This window comes from Carassius gibelio, chromosome B23 (genome assembly GCF_023724105.1).
Source record: "Carassius gibelio isolate Cgi1373 ecotype wild population from Czech Republic chromosome B23, carGib1.2-hapl.c, whole genome shotgun sequence".
Lineage (NCBI taxonomy): Eukaryota > Metazoa > Chordata > Actinopteri > Cypriniformes > Cyprinidae > Carassius > Carassius gibelio.
In genome coordinates this window covers 5,134,884-5,154,852 of record NC_068418.1, presented here as the reverse complement: position 1 = coordinate 5,154,852, position 19,969 = coordinate 5,134,884, and the positions used below count along the sequence as shown (strand labels likewise).

Genomic DNA, 19,969 nt, shown 5'->3' with positions numbered 1-19,969 from the left:
ATAGTGCACTCCGGATGCGCGCATGCGCAGAACATACTCCTTCCGAGCAAGACCAGCACTGGTGAGAATAAATTCATGATCTGATCGCCTTCACATTACACCCAATTCATGCCAATCATGTCATTAATATGTGATCGATATAAATAGATGTTTACTTTGCATGCATTTCTGGACACTAATGATGTCGCGCGTTCCATCGTATTTTTCCTTCATGAAATTATTAAATAGCCCTTATAATTAGCAATTAAGCTGTGGTTGTCTTGAAATAACAGCATATGTTTTAATATCGATCATCATAACGGAGCGCATCTGTCTTTTCCTTCCAAATGCATCGGAATCGGATGTTCCTCAAAAAGCAGTCTTTCTGGCAAGAGCGGAATGAAATAATGAATGGTTCGCCTACTTTACAGTTTACTGCACAGGAACATGGACTTCCGCCATTTTGCACTGGTAGAGTAAAGATTATTTTGGGGAGAGGAGAGGATGCGCTGGAACTGATGCTTTTTGACATGGAATGGAAGATTCAGTCACATCACCACCATGCATTATGCATTTTGCATAATCATCACCATCATCACCATCACTGGTTTAATGGATGAGCACCATCACCATGAGTTTATGGATTATGCATCACCATCAGTTAAAATGGTCAACACTATCAGATGATAGATTGAGCATTAACATCATTGTGCATTATCCTGTTTCTCTTTCATTTTTCTTTGTAAAATGAATGACTGAAAATATCCTCCCAAATGGCTAATTGTCTTCCTCTTAAAATATCAGATAAACTCTCTGCTGTTCCCTTTATTTATTTCAAACATCCACATTCTACTTCTGAAGGACGTTCTCTGCCAGTGTTCCATATGAATAGTGAAATGACTTCTATACTATCACGGGTGTCCTCAATTTCTGTGTTGTTAGTGGTACAGAGCAAAGTCTTGCTATGAGTGCTAAAGCAGACCTGGATGTCCTGCCACATGATGCTGACGTCCCGTCTGAAAGCAGCATCTCTCACGCTCCCAATGACGGTTCTGCACCGCGACTCAAACCCCAGGATACCACCACAATCATCTTTCCAGGTGCTCACGGTTCAATAGAAATCAGTGTAGAATGTTTATGTATTATATTGAATTTCCCATATTTGATTTTCTCTTTTGAAACTAAAAAGGTAAAATAAATTTGGCTTGCTGTCCAATATGTAATGATAGGGCTTGAGAGTCGATCATCTGTTTATATTTTCTTGCAGTTTGACTGACAGGGTTAAATGAAAATACTCCTCCTGAACAATAGTTCACTCCATTTCTCCATACTTAGAGGTGTTAAATATTGTGGAAAAAAAGTTTTTATTTCCCCAAAGCTTCTGCTCATCCACTGCCAAAAGTGGAGCTGCCTCCAAATGCAATCAAGGCGATTAAAGGCAGTGAACTGGAGGCCGCGCCACTTCCTGCTCAGGTGGGAGGGACGATTGTCCATGTTCTGGGCTGGAAGGAGGGGATGGCCATCCTCCCTGGAAGCAATCTGAAGGTGAGCAATAAGCCTGTGTTTGTGTGGCCTCGTATGTGTTGACCTTTAAATAAACTCTCGAGTTCTTCAAGTTCAAAAACCAGCCGCCTATGTAGATGTAATGTTACAGTATCTGGGAACAAAGAGCTTTAGTTTGATCAATTACATTTTCACATCATGATGTGACAAAGTCTACATTTATGCATTAGCAGACACTTTTATCCAAAGTGATTTACAGTGCATTCAGGCTATACGTTTTTTACCAGTATGTGTGTTCCCTGGGAATCAAGCCCACAACCTTTTCAACTGCTAACACAATGCTCTACCACTGAGACACAGGAACACAAAGTCAGTGATATTTATCTGAAATAAATGTTTAACCGTGACATGTTAACATATTTAGTACAATTAGTGAAGATAATTGTGAAACCAAATTCAGGGAGTGGAAAACTAATACATTCATTCCTTTAGCAGATGCTTTTATGCAAAGCAAGTTACAAGTGAGGAATTCTGCAACGAAAGAATTTCATGCTAAGGGATCAGGAAAGTTTTTCCTAACATAATTCAAAGGATAAATCAAATGCCCAAAATGGCACCAGAAGTAACCTGCCAATATGAAATGAATATACAATGCTAAAACAAAATCAAATTTAAAAAGCCTGTCAAATGATCAGTTAAATGTCATTTGATCTCCTCATAATGTGAAGCATAAACTCTTAACAAAAATACATATTGTGATTAATATCTGATTTCAATAAACCACAGCAATGCAAAAATAAATAATACTTAAATAATGAATATCTGGAGGAATATCTGAAATGTTAAATCAAATGCTCAAGCAATGTTAAATGCCTGATTCTGTACAGTGTAAATTGGTATGACTTGTGTGATCTTTGTGATGTGGTTTGAGAAGTTAAAATGGTTGCGAATACTACCCCCAACTTCCTGGCTGAAATGGATGGCATTATAAAAAGATTAAGTTGACTGTGATGTTTTTCTTCCATGCCAAGGTGTCTACAAGGCAGGCAGAAGTGTAATGTTACCACAGTTAGGAAACCTAAGTGTATGAATAATAAGTGATTTTGTGTATATTGAGAAGAAGAGAGGGCCAAACACCGAACCCTGAGGCACCCCAGTGTGATTTAGACACTACTTCACTCCAATATACCTTGAAGGATCTGCCTGTTCTTATATCAGATCAGAGGAGGGCAGTTCACGATGACCAGTGCAGAGAGGGAAGCTCTGGTGATTTAAAATGTCAGAAAAACTGCAGACAACTTGCTCTTTCACCAGTCAAAAGGCAATCTCTGCTGAAGTGGATGCAATCTAATCACTGGAGTGGTGAAAGAAAACATTTTACATTACAACAAATAATTATTTAGTGTAGTGAATGCTTCATGAAGGCACTATATATTACTTTTTATTATTGCATAACTATAATGCTACTCTACTTTCTGCAGTTATGTGTTAGTGATACTGGTTCACTGGAAGTGATCAGTGAAGGGAAAATAGGCTCTGCTAACCTGACCACTGAAGGAGCGCAGACAAATTCAGCTGAAATGGAGCTCAAACAAGCTGAAAAAACAGGTAATTGTTCATTAGCCCTTACGAAAGGAAAATATATTTACCAAAACATTTCTTAAAATATATTGTGATAAATTGTAATATATTATTTTCCCTTTTTATTTTCTAATATATTATATATTTGAATACATTTAATAATATATTGATGATACATATATAATATATTGCAAAATATACAAATGATTGCCGCTTTCAATATATTGCAATATATTGGAAAAAATAAATATAAGAATATATGCCTAATATATTATATGATATTTTCCAATATACTGCAAAATATTTTTGTTTCATAAGGGAGATGCCTCTGGATTATTACATCATTCTTACATGAATGGCCTAATGATGTTTTGAAGTCTGGCTATCAGTCAGGGTTGAAAATTTACACCAAAGCAGGAGTAAAGATTGGCTTTGATGAGTACATAAAAGAGTTACTTTACTGTTAGCCAGTCTCTTAATTATTATGCTAATTAACACTAAAGTTTGAAAAGAAAAAATGGCTTTATGGTGCAACATGAATGAATTACATTTAAGTGCTGGTTCACTGTAATATTTGGACTAGATACAATCTAAATTCTAAAAATGTTTCACCATCAGTATTTCTATTCTCCCATATATTTCACTTTGCAAATTACAGTTGATTTCAGGCAGATTTTTGCAATTATTAAACTTTCTTACATAGCAATATATTTTAAATGGACCCTTAATTTTTTGCAGATCCAGACCCATGGGCTTCTTGGGATAAAGGTTGCAGTCTTCATAGATGAGCAACGTCATGTTATGATATGTCATGATATGTCCTAAAATTTCTTAATTTAATAATATTAAATTATGTTTGAAATTAGTAGCCAAAGCAGTAAAAGTTCAGTAACTATTGAGAAAGTGCATCCAATCTTAAAGTTATTAGCACTTGTGTTTCCAGTAGCACCATCACAAACGGGACTCTTTGCTTGCAGACGTCTCAGTGGGTGGAAATGTCCGGTCTGCTGCCTTTGTGGAGGCCGGCAGACTTCAGAGAGCACGTATGGAGGCTCGGGACGGTCCAGCTCATAGCAAGTGCACTGAGACACCGGCCAAACAGACTTACTTGACGGAGCTACGCGGAGAGACGCTGTCTGAAAAGTAAATGAACTACACATCTATTTAACTCATGCATTATACAGTATAAACATGTATGAGACAGGTTTCTGGTAGAAGTCATGTGCATATTACAGTCAGATGAAGGATACTGAGGTTATTCTTTCAGTATATGGATGCTTTAGTCCTGCAGGGATTGCTGAAGCACAGGTGATCTATCATGAGCATGAGATGCTGAAGCCCATGAAAAAGAGGAAGAGGAGGGAATACAACAGCCCATCAGATGAAGAGTCGGATGCTGAGCCAATGGTGCAGGTCTTTTTCTGCTTTAAATGAATGTCATTATTGTGCTTGATGTGTATGTTTACATTATCGTGCATTTCATATTGTGCTTTTAATGCAATAAAAAATGAACTTGTGTGATTAAAGGAGGAGAAAGTGGAAGCTTTAAAAATGGATGGCAGACAGAACAAAGCAGGTACGTCATCACACCCCCATGATAAACCGTAAATGTTTTAAGATACCATCACTAAAGAACTAAAGTTAGATTTCATACGCTTACACTGTGCACCCTCACAATTGTCAATTACTGCATTACTTCTTGAAAACTATGTTGCCTTGACTGTCCAAACACAGGGTTTGTTGTCCTTACCAGTGTGTCTTCATTAGTATATGCAGGTATTCTAATGTAAAGTGACACTGTGTGTGTGTGTGTCTGTGTGTGTGTGTGTGTGTGTGTGTGTGTATGGTGTCAAATAATTATTCACAATTAATCACATCCAATATATATAAAAAAATGTTTGCATAATATGTGTGTGTGCTGTGTATATTTATTATGTATATATTAATACACACACATGCATGTATATATTTAAGAAAAATATGTTATATTTGCATATTAAATATATTTATATTTAATATAAATGACACAAATAAAAATATATACACATATAAATATTGTGTTATATGAGTGTGTATTTAAATATACACAGTACACACACATATATAAACAAAAGCTTTTATTTTGGATGCAATTAATCAAGAATAATCATTTGACGTTATTATAGTTAACTGCAACAAAAGCTAAACCCAAAACTACAAAAAAAATTATGTTAATGTTAATTATAAAAAAATAACATTAACTGATATAAAATGTTAACAAAAACGTTTATTTTTTTTTAAAATCAGCTAGTTGTGTAAACATTTCTCATTTTTATTTAGTTAAAAAGAACTAAAACTAATCAAACTTAACAAAAAATAAATGTTAAAGTAAAAATACCACTGTGACCACTATGAGCTGACAACCAAATTATGTATTTACAAGTCTTAAATATTTTCTGTGGTAATGGAGCACATTCTGCTTTTGAACATTAATCGTACTGATAATAAATTCAATGAAATCTATGAGTTTTGTGAATTCAGCGTTCTATGAACTTAAACAGAGCATTTGAAAAGATGTCTCATGTAAGTTCTTATGAATGGATCTGCATATATATATATATATATCTAGTTAAATGTACTAATGCTAACAGCATCGGCGCGTCTCTGTAGGCTCATCAGAGAGTAAGCTGGAGACGTGGTCCTGGCCGCAGTATCTAGAGCAGCAGAAAGCTGTGGCCGCTCCAGCCAGACTCTTCCACGAGGTGGGACTTCTGTCTTTCACTGTAGAGAGTCAATAACACCACTGACACAGCCCTGATCTGTGTCTTTAACATGATTCAGATCAACACGGAGTCAAGATTACACTTTTTATAGTTCAGTTCAGGATTTTCTTCTGTGTCACCGGTCTAGTCCCAGAGGGTTCCCGTGATTAAGAACAGCTTCAGACAGGGGATGAAGTTAGAAGGCATCGACCCCCAGCACCCCTCCATGTATTTCGTCCTGACCGTCGCTGAGGTACGCCCTGGCTCTTATGACTGCGATCTGTCTCTGAGAGCTCATTCTCACCCTGTGCTGCTCTCTAGGTCTGCGGCTTCAGACTGCGTCTTCATTTCGATGGCTATTCTGACTGCCATGACTTCTGGGTGAACGCCAGCTGCCCTGATATCCACCCCGCGGGCTGGTGTGAGAGCACAGGACACAAGCTCTACACCCCAAAAGGTGAATTACCAATCTGTTTCAATGATAGGGGATAACCATAAAAATGTGATAGACATACATACAGTTTCAGGATGAATTCTATACACCAAACAGAGAATAAGAAGTCTCTCCTCTCCTCTTGGCCCTGATCCTCTTCTCTACAGATGTTATAGATGTCCTAACACACAGTTCTATTGTAAATTGATGTCTCAGCTGTTGAACTCTCTTCCCTGCAGGATGTAAAGAGGAGGAGTTTTCTTGGTGCAGCTACCTGAAGATGACGCGCTCTCAGGCCGCGGCGCAGGAGCTGTTCTGTGGCTCAGTCAGAGTGAGTGACACTGAAGCTGTGCTGTGCTGTCTCTCTCACTAAAGCCCTGTCCACACTCAGCTGCTTTTCTGACTGTGCAGCCCGACACACTCTGTGGCTTCGAGGTGGGGATGAAGCTGGAGGCTGTGGACCGCATGAACCCCTCGCTCATCTGTGTAGCCACCGTGACGGATAGAGTGGGCGATCGCTTCCTGGTTCACTTTGACAACTGGGACGACACGTATGACTACTGGTGAGTTACAGCTGCGCGTACATGACGCCACATACAGAGTTGGGGAAGGAACGCGTTACAATATTGCCTTACTCCCTAAAAAAGTAACTAATTATGTTTCTGACCTCCCTTTCTTCCAGTAGTTTTTCCCTCAGTCATTCCGTTTTATTACACAGAACTTAATTTCTGAACGTATCTGTTTTGTTTGGTTTGTATGTATGGTTAACTTGGTTTGTTACCGACATCTGGTGAGAATTAGATGTCACCTTTAGAGATATATTTACTGAGGATAATGGTGATGTGTTCAGTTCTTCTTTGAGTGGCTGTAGATGGACCGGTGTGTAGTGAATGGGTTTATTATTGAAGGTGAAGTGTTGGTGTGTTCCCGCAGGTGTGATGCTCACAGCCCGTACATTCACCCCATCGGCTGGTGTCAGGAGAGAGGCCTGCCGCTGACGCCCCCTCAGGGTAACACACTCCTCTTTACTCAGCAGGGATCCACTGAACAACACTAAACAGACACCATCACTTTGAAACAAAACCTGTGACCAAATTGTCATTTTGATATTTCAGTGTTGTTATGAACATGGTCTTTACTTGAGTTGTTTCTATAGATGTTCATTGCCTTTCAAAGGTTTGGGGACTTTTTATTATTATTTTTAAATTTAAGAAATGTAGGCTTTTTATCAGCATTGATGTATTAAATTGATCAAAAGATGCAGTAAATAGTGTGACAGTATAATGTCGGGACAGTATAATGCCACGCAATATTATTGTGAGATTTTTATTAATCAAAGGATTGTGGAGGAAAAAAATATTATTATGGTTTCCACAAAATATCAAGTAGCATGATTGTTTTCAAAATTGATGAACATCAGAAATACCATGGTAAAATGACTGAACTCTGGCCACTGCACTATGACCAAAGACAGCAATATTCAGTATATGATAACATTTATTCTTAAAATTATTCACAGAAAACCTATTTTATATAGCACCGTTTAAACATTTTGAATAATTCTCTCTCTATATATATGAAGAAACACACACATACACACACACACACACACACACACACACACACACACACACACACACATACACATACATATGCACTACACAAAAAATTCAGCAAAAATGCATTAAATCAACCGAAAGCAACTGTAAAGACATTTATAATTTTACAAAATATTTCAAATAAATGCTGTTCTTTCTGTTCATCTGTCAACCCTAAAAAATAAAATTATAAAAAAAACAAAGATATTCAGCAGCACAGCTGTGTTCAACACTGATAATAAAATAAATCATCATATTATTATGATTTCTGAAGATTATGTGACACTGAAGACTGGAGGAATGAAAATACAGCTTTGGTCAGCAATAAATTACATAAAAATAAATATACATGTATATATATTTAAATAGAAAATACTTCTTTTAACCTGTTAACTGTCACTCACGTTTTTGAAGATAGACATGAATGTGCATGATACAAACATAAATTTGTATAATTCATGACTGAAAACATTTTGTAACATGATTTTGATGTGCCATTTACATGGTAATGCAATGTCTGATTTTAAAATGGGTTTTGAAGGATGAATTTTGAGATTTTATGTTTTCAAGTGATATATAACTTCTGATGATTTCTAAAATGTGATAGAGAAAAAGGCAACGAGGAAGTCTTTTTTTTAAACAAAGGTCAAAACTGTAATGTAGATTTCTGAGGGTGCACTCTTGTCATAAATTGATCTATTACTTTTCCTACATAATTTTTAACAAAAAATATTGGTAAAATATATATTTGGGAGTCTTAGACCTTTCCAACGATATATAGTTTGTCAAGATTAGATTAAATTTGATTGTAATATAGTATAGTCAACGTAGGCATCCCGTATACGGGACGGGGGGGACATTTAAAATTTTGACAAATGAAGCATCATGTCTTCTTTCAGAATCATAAAAATAGAAGAAAAATCTTGCTGACTCCAGTGTTTGAAGGCTAGTGTAGCTGTATGTGTGAAGGCTCTGTCTGTCTCTTTGGGGGGTGCTTGTATAACAGACTGTCCTGATGTGCTCTTGTCCCGGCAGACTATCCTGACGCTGACAGGTTCTCGTGGGAGAGGTATCTGGAGGAGACGGGCTCCACGGCGGTCGCTCCTGAAGCCTTCACAGTGGTGTGTCAGATTGCTCAGTCCTGATCAAATACACTCACAACTCTTATAATGTCTCAGATAAGGAAAGCGCCTCTTGTGTTTGCGCAGCGCCCCCCTCACAGCTTCCAGGTGCAGATGAAGCTGGAGGCGGTGGATAAGAGGTGTCCCGGGCTGATTCGTGTGGCTACGGTGCAGGAGATCGACACCTACAGGATCAAGGTGAGGAGAACCTCTGCTTCTGGAGACTAGACCCAGCTTACAACACAACAGAAATAAAATCACAACAGCATACTGAACGTAGTCCTTTAATGGCTCATAACTCTAATATACACTGAGATGAAAAGTCTGGGGTAGGAATCATCTTTTAATGTTTTTAAAGGATGTGTCTTCTGCTCATCAACGCTGCATTTATTTGATCAACCATACAGTAAAATAGTAATATTGTAAAATATTATAACAATTTTCTATTTGAATATATTTTAAAAGGGTCCTATTATGCTGTCACTCTTTCAGCTTTAGTTAGTCTGTAATGTTGCTGTTTGAGCATAAAAAAGATCTGTGAAAAATAATGTGTTTTCGAACAACCTAGTATGAGAGTCTGTTCTAGTACAGCCCCCAAAACAAAATCAAGACCTTGTAAAAGAGAAAAATAGGACCCCTTTAAACTATAAATTATTTCTGTGATGCACAGCTGTATTTTCAGCATCATTCCTCCAGTCTTCAGTGTCACATGATCTTCAGAAATCATGAAAATATGATGATTTGCTGCTCAAGAAACATTTCTGATTATTACCAGTGTTGAAAACTGTTGTGCTGCTGAATACCTTTGCGAAAACAATATTTTTAAAATGCTTTTGTAACATTATAAATCTGATCACTGTCACTGTGTTCTTGCTGAATAAAATAACCCCCCCTCCACATTTTTTTTTTTGAAAGTAATGTATGTAAAGCAAATTACTATTTTAAGTATGAAAAATGAGTGTGAATCAAGCTCATTTCTGTTGTCCTTAGATTCATTTTGATGGCTGGAGTCACTTGTATGATGAGTGGATGGATTCGGATCATCCGGACATCCACCCTGCGGGCTGGTGTGAGAGCACAGGACACCCCCTCAAGCCTCCACCCTGCCAGCCCACCGCCCAGAAACCCGGTGAGACACCTCACTCCTCACCCTCACCTGCTCATGTACCGAGTGCTGTGTCAGCTCAGAGTCCCCTGTGTGGTTTAGGTCCCCGGGAGAGTCTGACGGCCCGGCAGCCCAGCTTCTCCTCCGTGCCTCAGCCTCGCAGCACCTCCAAATACAGCTTCCACCACAGGTCAGACTTCAGCCTGCCTTTAGCGCTTTTCGAAACACTTGACAGAAAGTGCAACACCGCTGCTTTAATGAACTGGCTTAAAAATGAAAATGTTGAAATGGTGAGACAAAAGAACAATGCAGAAAACAGAACAGATGAGTTTTCTGTCACTCAGAAAGTGCCCTACTCCGGGATGTGACGGGTCAGGTCATGTGACTGGCCGCTTCACCGCACATCACTGTTTGTCTGGCTGCCCATTGGCTGAGAGGAACCAGGGCCGGCTTAAAGCAGATCTTTCTGATACAGAAGGATCCAGACGTAACCTGCTGGTCTTCGGACAGAGAGCAAAGAAATCACGCTACCATGGCAGGTACAACAATATTTATGATTGTTGTGTTAATCAAGTATAACTGTGTATTAAGATATTGCTGTTATGTAAACTTTTATTGAAAGTCACCTGTGTTTGCTGTCACCAGGATTGGTCGCCCTCCTAAATATCGCAAAAGTCAGCAGAGAAATTGTCAGAGTGAGTTTAACCTTAGTACATTTTCTATATTTGAAAGTTGAAATCAGTGACTGTGTTTGAATGAGCATGAATTATTCCAATTATGTGACTAAATTATATGTAATTATACCAAACTCTAGCACTTTCTATTTTAATTCTATGTTTTATCTATTTGTTTTCTTTTTTATTTAGAAACACTTTTGACCCCCTAGTACTAGCATTCTCTGTTCTTTTTCTATTCTTTTGACTTGTTTTAGTTATTGTTTTTTTTAAGACTAGAGTTCCCTATTATTTTTCGTTTCTATCTACTTATTTTCTCTATATTTATTATATAAAGAAACCTTGTGTGTGGTCTTAGACTAACAGTCACAGCACTTGCTGTCAATCGGGTGGAGGCGTTACCCCTTCTAAGGCTGTCTTGACCTTCGTTTCGATCTCCCACGTGAGTGTGGAGACCACTAATGTCCCAGGAAAAATACACTCGGGAGTGGACGGGCATTCGGAATGGTCTGAAGTTGTGAATAAAACGCCGGTAGAAGTTGGGGAACCCCAGAAACCTCTGTAGGGCCTTAAGGGAATCTGGACTTGGCCACTCTACCACAGCCTTAACTTTCTCGGGATCCATGCGTATTCCCTCAGTCGACACGATATACCAAAGAAACGGAAAAGACTGTGCATGAAACTCGCATTTCTTCACCTTGAAAAAAAGCTTGAAGGCTGAAGACATCAACAGCAAAGGATAAGTATTTTTTTACCGTGATGTTGTTCAGCCCCCGGTAATCAATGCAAGGTCGCAGTGATCCGTCTTTCTTCCCCACAAAAAAGAACCCGTCCCCGCTGGAGAAGAGGAAGGGTGGATGAACTTAGAAGCTAGAGAATCAGAAATATATTTCTCCATAGCCTCCCTTTCTGGAACAGAATGTGAATATAACTTGCCTTTAGGCGGAAACTTACCTGACAGTAAATCTATGGCACAGTCATATGGACGATGCGGAGGGAGAGAAGCAGCACGAGATTTACTGAACACTTCCTTCAGGTGGAGGTACTCCGTGGGCACGTTAGACAAATCCACTGCCTCCTCCTGAAACACAGACATAGAAACAGACGGACAAGCAGACACTAGACAAGACTAATGACATTTGTTACTCTAGGTCAGGATGGAATTTAATTGCCAGTCTATCTTGGGGTTGTGTAAGGACTATGGGTGAAAGAGGAGAGTCAAGGATGTAGAAGGAGATGGTTTCTGAGTGGTTGCATGATGTGATGAGGGTGATGTCTTCAGTGATTTGAGAGATGACCAGTAGTCTCTGTCCATTAAGGGCGTGAACCGTGATGTGGTGCATGAGGGGTCTGAGGGGAATGTGAAATCTGCATGCTAGTGTATTGTCCATGAAATTACCTTCAGCCCCTGAGTCCAGTAGTGCTAGACAGTCGTTAATCTGTGCTGACCATCTTAGTCTTACCGGGAGGAGCGTAGATGATGATGAGGTCTTCTTGGCGGAGATCCCACCCGATAGTAGCCTCATAGTTACTACCGGGCTTGGCCTTTTACCGGACAGATGTAGGCGTGATGACCGGTACCCCCGAAGTAGAGGCACAGACCCAGGGACCTCCGCCTCTCCTTCTCCTCCCGGGAAAGCCGAGCTCGCCCTACCTGCATGGGTTCGTGATCGTAGGAGGGGCTGGCCGCGTCCCCGCCACTGACTCGCACGTCTGTTTGGGCCTAAGGTGTGGCGCTGGGTAGGTTCCGTCGCTCCACTCGCGTCAGACGTGCATCTACCCTCAGCGCCAGTTCAATGAGCCCATTGAGTGAAGTAGGAAGGTCCAGGGCGTAGATCTCCTTCTGGATGCGGTCAGCCAGCCCATGCAGGAACATGTCCCACTGCGCCTCCTCGTTCCAATGACACTCCACCGCCAGAGTACGGAACTCGATGGAATAGTCTTAGACGGATCCTTCACCCTGACGTAATTCGGCTAGCATCCACGCCGCCTCCCTCCCGGCGACGGCCCGATCAAAGACCCGCCTCATCTCGGCGGAGAGTGTCTGGAACGAGGCGCAGAATGGATCTTGATTCTCCCACATCGCCGTTTCCCTATAATGGCACCCTCCCAGTGAGCAGGGTAAGAACAAAAGCCACCTTGGATCGTTCATTGGAGAAGGTTCTAGGTTGAAGAGAGAAATGCATATCGCATCCGGTTAAGAAAGCTCTACAAAAGTTAGGCTCACCCGAGTAGGACTCCGGAATAGGAAGACGTGGTTCCGGCTGGGAGGGGGTCTCCGGTGGTGTGGGAGGAACAGGCGGTGTGAGCGGCGCAGTGGGAACTCGTAGAAGTTGTAGTTGTTGGGTGAGCTCGGACACCTGCGCCACCAAAGCCTGAACCGTGCGACCAGTGTCGTTAAGATTCCTCTCCTGGGAGTCCATCCTCCGAGCACTGGCGCTGAGAAATTCCTCCAAGGCAGATGACGCTGCCTCCATAGTTGGTCAGATCGTTCTGTCACGGCTGCAAGTAAGGACAGGAGGCAAATGCAAGTAATGGATATTTATTAGGTTGAGTAATGGTAAGGAGATGATGGCGGGTGATGCAGGCACCTCGACGGCAGCACAGACAGATGAGGAGATGTTTGAGTGCGCTGGTGGAGGTGGTGGTGGTGGTTAATCCGTGACGATGACTGGTATATATGTGTCATGTGAACATGTTAACCAGATTACCATATCCCTGTAAGGTAATATTCTGTTTACTAATAATCTGACTGATGTATTTATTGTTGAGTTATGCAAAGACCTGCTCAGAATTAAGTCTATGTGATTTTGCAGTTCATTGAAAACTGCATGGTTTTATTAAAGACACTAATAGTCAATAGTTGGTGAAATTACTGTGTGGAATTATGAAAATGACAGCATCTTAATCAGAAGCTCATGTGCATGTAAAGGTGATGGCCATGTGTGTGTGTGTGTGTGTGTGTGTTTCAGACATGTCGTCGGAGGGAGTGTACTCATCTCTCTTCATGACAGCGTTTACAGCGAGCTCGGACCGGACTCTGTCTCTCTGCTGGGAGCAGCACTGTAAGTTACTGCCCGGCGTCGCAGGACTTCATGCAGCTCAAGTGTCCACATGGACTATAGAGGAGGTAATCGCTTCATTCAAACCTTTGCAATTTTTGGGGATAAAATAAAAACATTTATTAATTTTTGTGTAATAGATCACATGCAGTTATAAAGGATGGCATGCACAAGCCGTTATTTACACATGTACTTTATTATTATATATACCTGAAGTGCTTCCAAGTATAGTTCAAATCTATTAACTGACATTAACATTATAATTAAACTGCATTTGGAGTACTACTTGTGCACAATGCACATTTCTTAATATTAAGCCTAAAATATGTTTTAATGTCGCTAATGATGAGGATTGTGTGACTTTTAAATAATATCGATGTTCAAAATCCAAGATATCTAAAGTTTACCTGAAGTGTACTTGCAATAGTTTCGTATAAAGCACAATTGTAGAGTATTTTTAGTAGTGTAGTGTATTTATTTTTCCCTAGGGTAGGACAATAACAGAACAGATGCACAGTTGTGAATTTCTGGGCTGGACCCAGCAAACAAACAACAGTATGTGTTTGTATGATGGCTGTTTATTTGCAGGTCTTTGGATTTGTCAATAATCTTATTGGTTGTGAGGAGCAGGCCCGAATTTTCAAAGATGAAGTAAGTAATTAGCCTCATTAAATTAGAATGACTAATGGTACTTGTTGAAGAAAGCAGAAGTATTATTGTGCAAATTTTTAGTAGATTGACTGTTAGTCATAATGTTTTAGTAGTTAATAGTTAGGTAACTAGGATAAACTCTTAGAGTTTCTATATAGGAATTATGTATATGAAGACGCAGTCACGTTTAGGATCGGGTATTTGGTTTGAAAGTGACAGTAAATAACTCTAGTATATTGGTAGTGAGCATGGGTACACACCACTAATATTGTCTTTAAAGAACCTTATATATGATATTTCAGGTATGGTGGCCAGGAGGGGACAGGTTCAGTTCACTTAATTTTGTTGTGGCCTGCAGTTTAATGCGTAAATAAACCTGTGTGACCATAGCAACCGGGGATTATCAGAGATGGATAAAACATTTTTACATGAAACATTTCATTTAATATTTGTATATTATTATTATTACTTTATTAACTTTATAATATAATAATTTCTTAATTCAAAATAAAATATTAATAAACCCATCTCTGATAATCCTGGTTTGTTTACACATTAAACTGGACATGGATGTTGTTTTTCTTAACATAGCATCTCAAGGCCACAACTTAATATCACGTTCCCTTCGAATTAATATGTGAGCCGAACATGTCCTCTCCCGGCCACTGTATTCAGAGTTTACAGGACTTTAGAGGAGTCTTGTGATACATTTTGTTTCTTGTTAGAGCAGTGGAGGCTCATTGATGCTTTTCTCTGCAGATGATTGATGGAGAGGCCTTCCTCCTTCTGACTCAAAATGATATTGTGAAGATCATGAATATCAAGCTAGGACCAGCATTGAAGATCCACAATGCCATTTTAATGTTCAAGAGCACAGATGAAGGCCTGAAGTGAGCAGACTCCTCGTGCTGTAACCATCCAGTCAGAATCTGTCATCAATCACGTGTTTGGTGTTTACCGTCTGAACCCACCAGAGAGAGAGAGAGAGAGAAGTCCAGGATGAACTATGAGTGACAGAGCAGCCCAGCTGAGCTTTGATGCTGCTTTATTTCTAAAACGAAACCACACATCTTGATCTAAACCCACCGTGCAGGCTTTTACAGATAGTGTTTTTTGTATCTGAAATCTACATTTGTCCCCAGAAATATCAGGGCAGATTTCAGTCGATTGGTGCTACTTTATTCGATCCCTGATGATGTTTATGCACTTTACATGATGAGTCAGTCCAGGGCACTGCTGTCCATTTTTTGGGGAACTTTAACAATATTTGCCCTCAATAACAAAGTGCTCCTGACATTGTGGTGTTCAAAGAGATTCTAGTTTAAAAGCATGATCTATTTTACAGAGATAGTTTGGATTCTCAAATCAATGTTGTTGTTATTTTTCAACTGTATGAATGAGGGGTGATTAGCAGAAGGTCATCTGTGTTTCTCTCTCTGATGGGAAAATTTGAATAATGTAGAGTTGAGTAACTGTGTCGTTCAGTTCATCAACATGAATAAATGTTTAATTCAAGCACTGTGTTCAGTGGAGTCTGAATATGTCAACTTGTAAAGGAGAGCTGTGCTATTTCTAAGCCACTAGGTTCACAATTTTCATCTGGCAAATGATAAAACAGCAATAAAATTGAATAAATAAACACTTAAGATTATGTCGTGACAGTGCCCTGGAAACCACACTTTTTTAGAAAATTAAAGGTGCCTCTCAGTAAATTAGAATGTCGTGGAAAAGTTCATTTTAGTAATTCAACTCAAATTGTGAAACTTGTGTATTAATTAAATTCAATGCACACTGAAGTAGACTTCAGAAGACTGAAGTAGTTTAGGTCTTTGGTCCTTTCAATTGTGATGAGTTTGACTCGCATTTAACAATAACACACCAATTCACAACAAATTAGAATATGATGACATGTCTTTATTTTTAATCACCTTTATTTATTTATATAGTGCTTTAAACATATACATTGCGTCAAAGCACTGAACAACATTCATTTGGAAAACAGTGTCTCAATAATGCAAAATGACAGTTAAAGGCAGTTCATCACTGAATTCAGTGATGTCATCTCTGTTCAGTTAAATAGTGTCTGTGCATTTATTTGCAATCAAGTCAACGATATCGCTGTAGATGAAGTGACCCCAACTAAACAAGCCAGAGGCGACAGCGGCAAGGAACCGAAACTCCATCGGTGACAAAATGGAGAAAAAAACTTGGGAGAAACCAGGCTCAGTTGGGGGCCAGTTCTCCTCTGACCAGACGAAACCAGTAGTTCAATTCCAGGCTGCAGCAAAGTCAGATTGTGCAGAAGACTCATCTGTTTCCTGTGGTCTTGTCCTGGTGGTCCTCCGAGACAAGGTCTTTACAGGGGATCTGTATCTGGGGCTCTAGTTGTCCTGGTCTCCGCTGTCTTTCAGGGCAGTAGAGGTCCTTTCTAGGAGCTGATCCACCATCTGGTCTGGATACGTACTGGATCCGGGTGACTGCAGTGACCCTCTGATCTGGATACAGACCGGATCTGGTGGCTACGGTGACCTCGGAATAAGAGAGAAACTGACAAATATTAGCGTAGATGCCATTCTTCTAATGATGTAGAAAGTACATCGGGTGTTATGTGAAGTGTTTCCGGTTCTGGTTTACCTAATTAATGCAGCCTAAAAATCCTTTAAAAGATTTGGATAATAAAAGCATCTTAGTATGTTATGTGTAAGCCAGGTTAAGGAGATGGGTCTTTAATCTAGATTTAAACTGCAAGAGTGTGTCTGCCTCCCGAACAATGTTAGGTAGGTTATTCCAGAGTTTAGGCGCAAAATAGGAGAAGGATCTGCCGCCCGCAGTTGATTTTGAAATTCTAGATATTATCAAATTGCCTGAGTTTTGAGAACGTAGCGGACGTAGAGGATTATAATGTAAAAGGAGCTCATTCAAATACTGAGGTGCTAAACCATTCTGGGCTTTATAAGTAATAAGCAATATTTTAAAATCTATACGATGTTTGATAGGGAGCCAGTGCAGCGTTAACAGGACCGGGCTAATATGGTCATACTTCCTGGTTCTAGTAAGAACTCTTGCTGCTGCATTTTGGACTAGCTGTAGTTTGTTTACTAAGCGTGCAGAACAACCACCCAATAAAGCATTACAATAATCTAACCTTGAGGTCATAAATGCATGGATTAACATTTCTGCATTTGACATTGAGAGCATAGGCCGTAATTTAGATATATTTTTGGAAAAATGCAGTTTTACAAATGCTAGAAACATGGCTTTTTAAGGAAAGATTGCGATCAAATAGCACACCTAGGTTCCTAACTGATGACGAAGAATTGACAGAGCAACCATCAAGTCTTAGACAGTGTTCTAGGTTATTAGAGTTTTTAGGTCCTATAATTAACATTTTTTCTGAATTTAGCAGTAATAAATTACTCTTCATCCAGTTTTTTATATCGACTATGCATTCTATTAGTTTTTCAAATTGGTGTGTTTCACCGGGCCGCAAAGAAATATAGAGCTGAGTATCATCAGCATAACAGTGAAAGCTAACACCATGTTTCTTGATGATATCTCCCAAGGGTAACATATAAAGCGAGAAGAGTAGCGGCCCTAGTACTGAGCCTTGAGGCACTCCATACTGCACTTGTGATCGATATGATACATCTTCATTTACTGCTACGAACTGATGACGGTCATATAAGTACGATTTAAACCATGCTAATGCACTTCCACTGATGCCAACAAAGTGTTCAAGTCTATGCAAAAGAATGTTGTGGTCAATTGTGTCAAATGCAGCACTAAGATCCAATAAAACTAATAGAGAGATACACCCACGATCAGATGATAAGAGCAGATCATTTGTAACTCAGTCTCAGTACTATGAGCAGTCTCAGTACTATGATACGGTCTAAATCCTGACTGGAAATCCTCACAGATACCATTTTTCTCTAAGAAGGAATATAATTGTGAGGATACTACCTTTTCTAGTATCTTGGACAGAAAAGGGAGATTCGAGATTGGTCTATAATTAACTAGTTCTTTGGGGTCAAGTTGTGTTTTTTTATGAGAGGCTGAATAACAGCCAGTTTGAAGGTTTTGAGGACATAACCTAATGACAATGAGGAATTAATAATAGTCAGAAGAGGACCTATGACTTCTGGAAGCACCTCTTTTAGGAGCTTAGATGGTATAGGGTCTAACATACATGTTGGTTTAGATGATTTAACAAGTTTATACAATTCTTCCTCTCCTATAGTAGAGAATGAGTGGAACTGTTCCTCAGGGGGTCTATAGTGCACTGTCTGATACGATACTGTAGCTGACGGCTGAATGGTTGCAATTTTATCTCTAATAGTATCGATTTTAGAAGTAAAGTAGTTCACAAAGTCATTACTGCTGTGGTGTTGGGAAATGTCAACACTTGTTGAGGCTTTATTTTTCGTTAATTTAGCCACTGTATTGAATAAATACCTGGGGTTATGTTTGTTTTCTTCTAAAAGAGAAGAAAAGTAATCAGATCTAGCAGTTTTTAATGCTTTTCTATAGGATATGCTACTTTCCAGCCAAACAATACGAAATACCTCTAGTTTTGTTTTCCTCCAGCTGCGCTCCATTTTTTGGGCTGCTCTCTTTAGGGTGCGATTACGCTCATTATACCATGGTGTCAGACTGTTTTCCTTTACCTTCCTTAAGCGTAAGGGAGCAACTGTATTTAAAGTGCTAGAAAAGAGAGAGACCATAGTTTCTGTTACATCATCAATTTGTTCTGAGGTTTTGGATATGCTAAGGCCAATCAGCCAATCAGCTAATCAACTCAAAACACCTGCAAAGGTTTCCTGAGCCTTCAAAATGGTCTCTCAGTTTAGTTTACTATGCTAAAAAATGATTGGGAAGGCTACTGATCTGACAGTTGTCCAGAAGACAATCATTGACACTCTTCACAAGGAGGGCAAGACACAAACATTCATTGCCAAAGAAACCGGCTGTTCACAGAGTGCTGTATCCAAGCACGTTAACAGAAATTTGAGTGGAAGGAAAAAGTGTGGAAGAAAAAGATGCACAACCAACCGAGAAAAGCACAGCCTTATGAAGATTGTCAAGCAAAACTGATTCAAGAATTTGAGTGAACTTCAGAAGGAATGGACTGAGGCTGGGGTCAAGGCATCAAGAGCCACCACACACAGACGTCAGAGACAATGACCACCACACACAGACAACGTCAAGTGATTTGATGAACCACAGCAAACGTCTGAGGCATCTTACCAGGAGAAGAAAAACTGAACTGTTGCCCAATGGACCAAAGTCAACTTTTCAGATGAGAGAAAGTTTTGTAGTTCATTTGGAAACCAAATGTCCTAGAGTCTGGAGGAAGGCTGGAGAAGCTCATAGCACAAGTTGCTTGAAGTCCAGTGTTAAGTTTTCACAGACTGTGATGATTTGGGGTGCAATGTCATCTGCTTGAGTTGGTCCATTGTGTTTTTTGAAAACCAAAGACACTGCATCCGTTTACCAAGAAATATTGGAGCACTTCATGCTT

At 39.6% G+C, this 19,969-nt stretch overlaps 1 protein-coding gene across 5 annotated transcripts; it reads left to right on the top strand.

Moving 5' to 3' along the window:
- The first annotated feature begins 14 nt into the window (after window positions 1–14).
- On the top strand, window positions 15–15,963 carry l3mbtl1 (L3MBTL histone methyl-lysine binding protein 1). Of its 5 annotated transcripts, XM_052593501.1 has the most exons (23): window positions 15–61; window positions 922–1,079; window positions 1,358–1,524; window positions 2,964–3,090; window positions 3,802–3,831; window positions 4,041–4,206; window positions 4,347–4,470; window positions 4,591–4,639; window positions 5,713–5,804; window positions 5,953–6,057; window positions 6,126–6,261; window positions 6,477–6,568; window positions 6,649–6,800; window positions 7,171–7,247; window positions 8,871–8,956; window positions 9,044–9,154; window positions 9,947–10,085; window positions 10,164–10,251; window positions 10,406–10,600; window positions 10,707–10,756; window positions 13,708–13,865; window positions 14,386–14,448; window positions 15,208–15,963. In XM_052593501.1, the coding sequence occupies exons 1-23, from the start codon at window positions 15–17 to the stop codon at window positions 15,340–15,342; spliced, it is 2,547 nt and encodes an 848-aa protein (XP_052449461.1). In that variant the 3' UTR covers window positions 15,343–15,963. The 5 variants fall into 5 exon arrangements, with proteins under 5 accessions (XP_052449461.1, XP_052449457.1, XP_052449459.1 ...); XM_052593497.1 differs by having other exon boundaries at window positions 9,947–10,251; XM_052593499.1 differs by having other exon boundaries at window positions 31–61; window positions 360–1,079; window positions 9,947–10,251.
- The last annotated feature ends 4,006 nt before the right edge of the window (window positions 15,964–19,969 follow it).

Bases quoted from the DNA above. Each gene is read 5' to 3' on its own strand.
- l3mbtl1 (XM_052593497.1), top strand. From the start codon at position 15: ATGCGCGCATGCGCAGAACATACTCCTTCCGAGCAAGACCAGCACTG. The intron at 6,058-6,125 runs GTACGCCCTGGC...GCTGCTCTCTAG, and splicing joins TCGTCCTGACCGTCGCTGAG to GTCTGCGGCTTCAGACTGCG. The intron at 7,248-8,870 runs GTAACACACTCC...TTGTCCCGGCAG, and splicing joins GCCGCTGACGCCCCCTCAGG to ACTATCCTGACGCTGACAGG.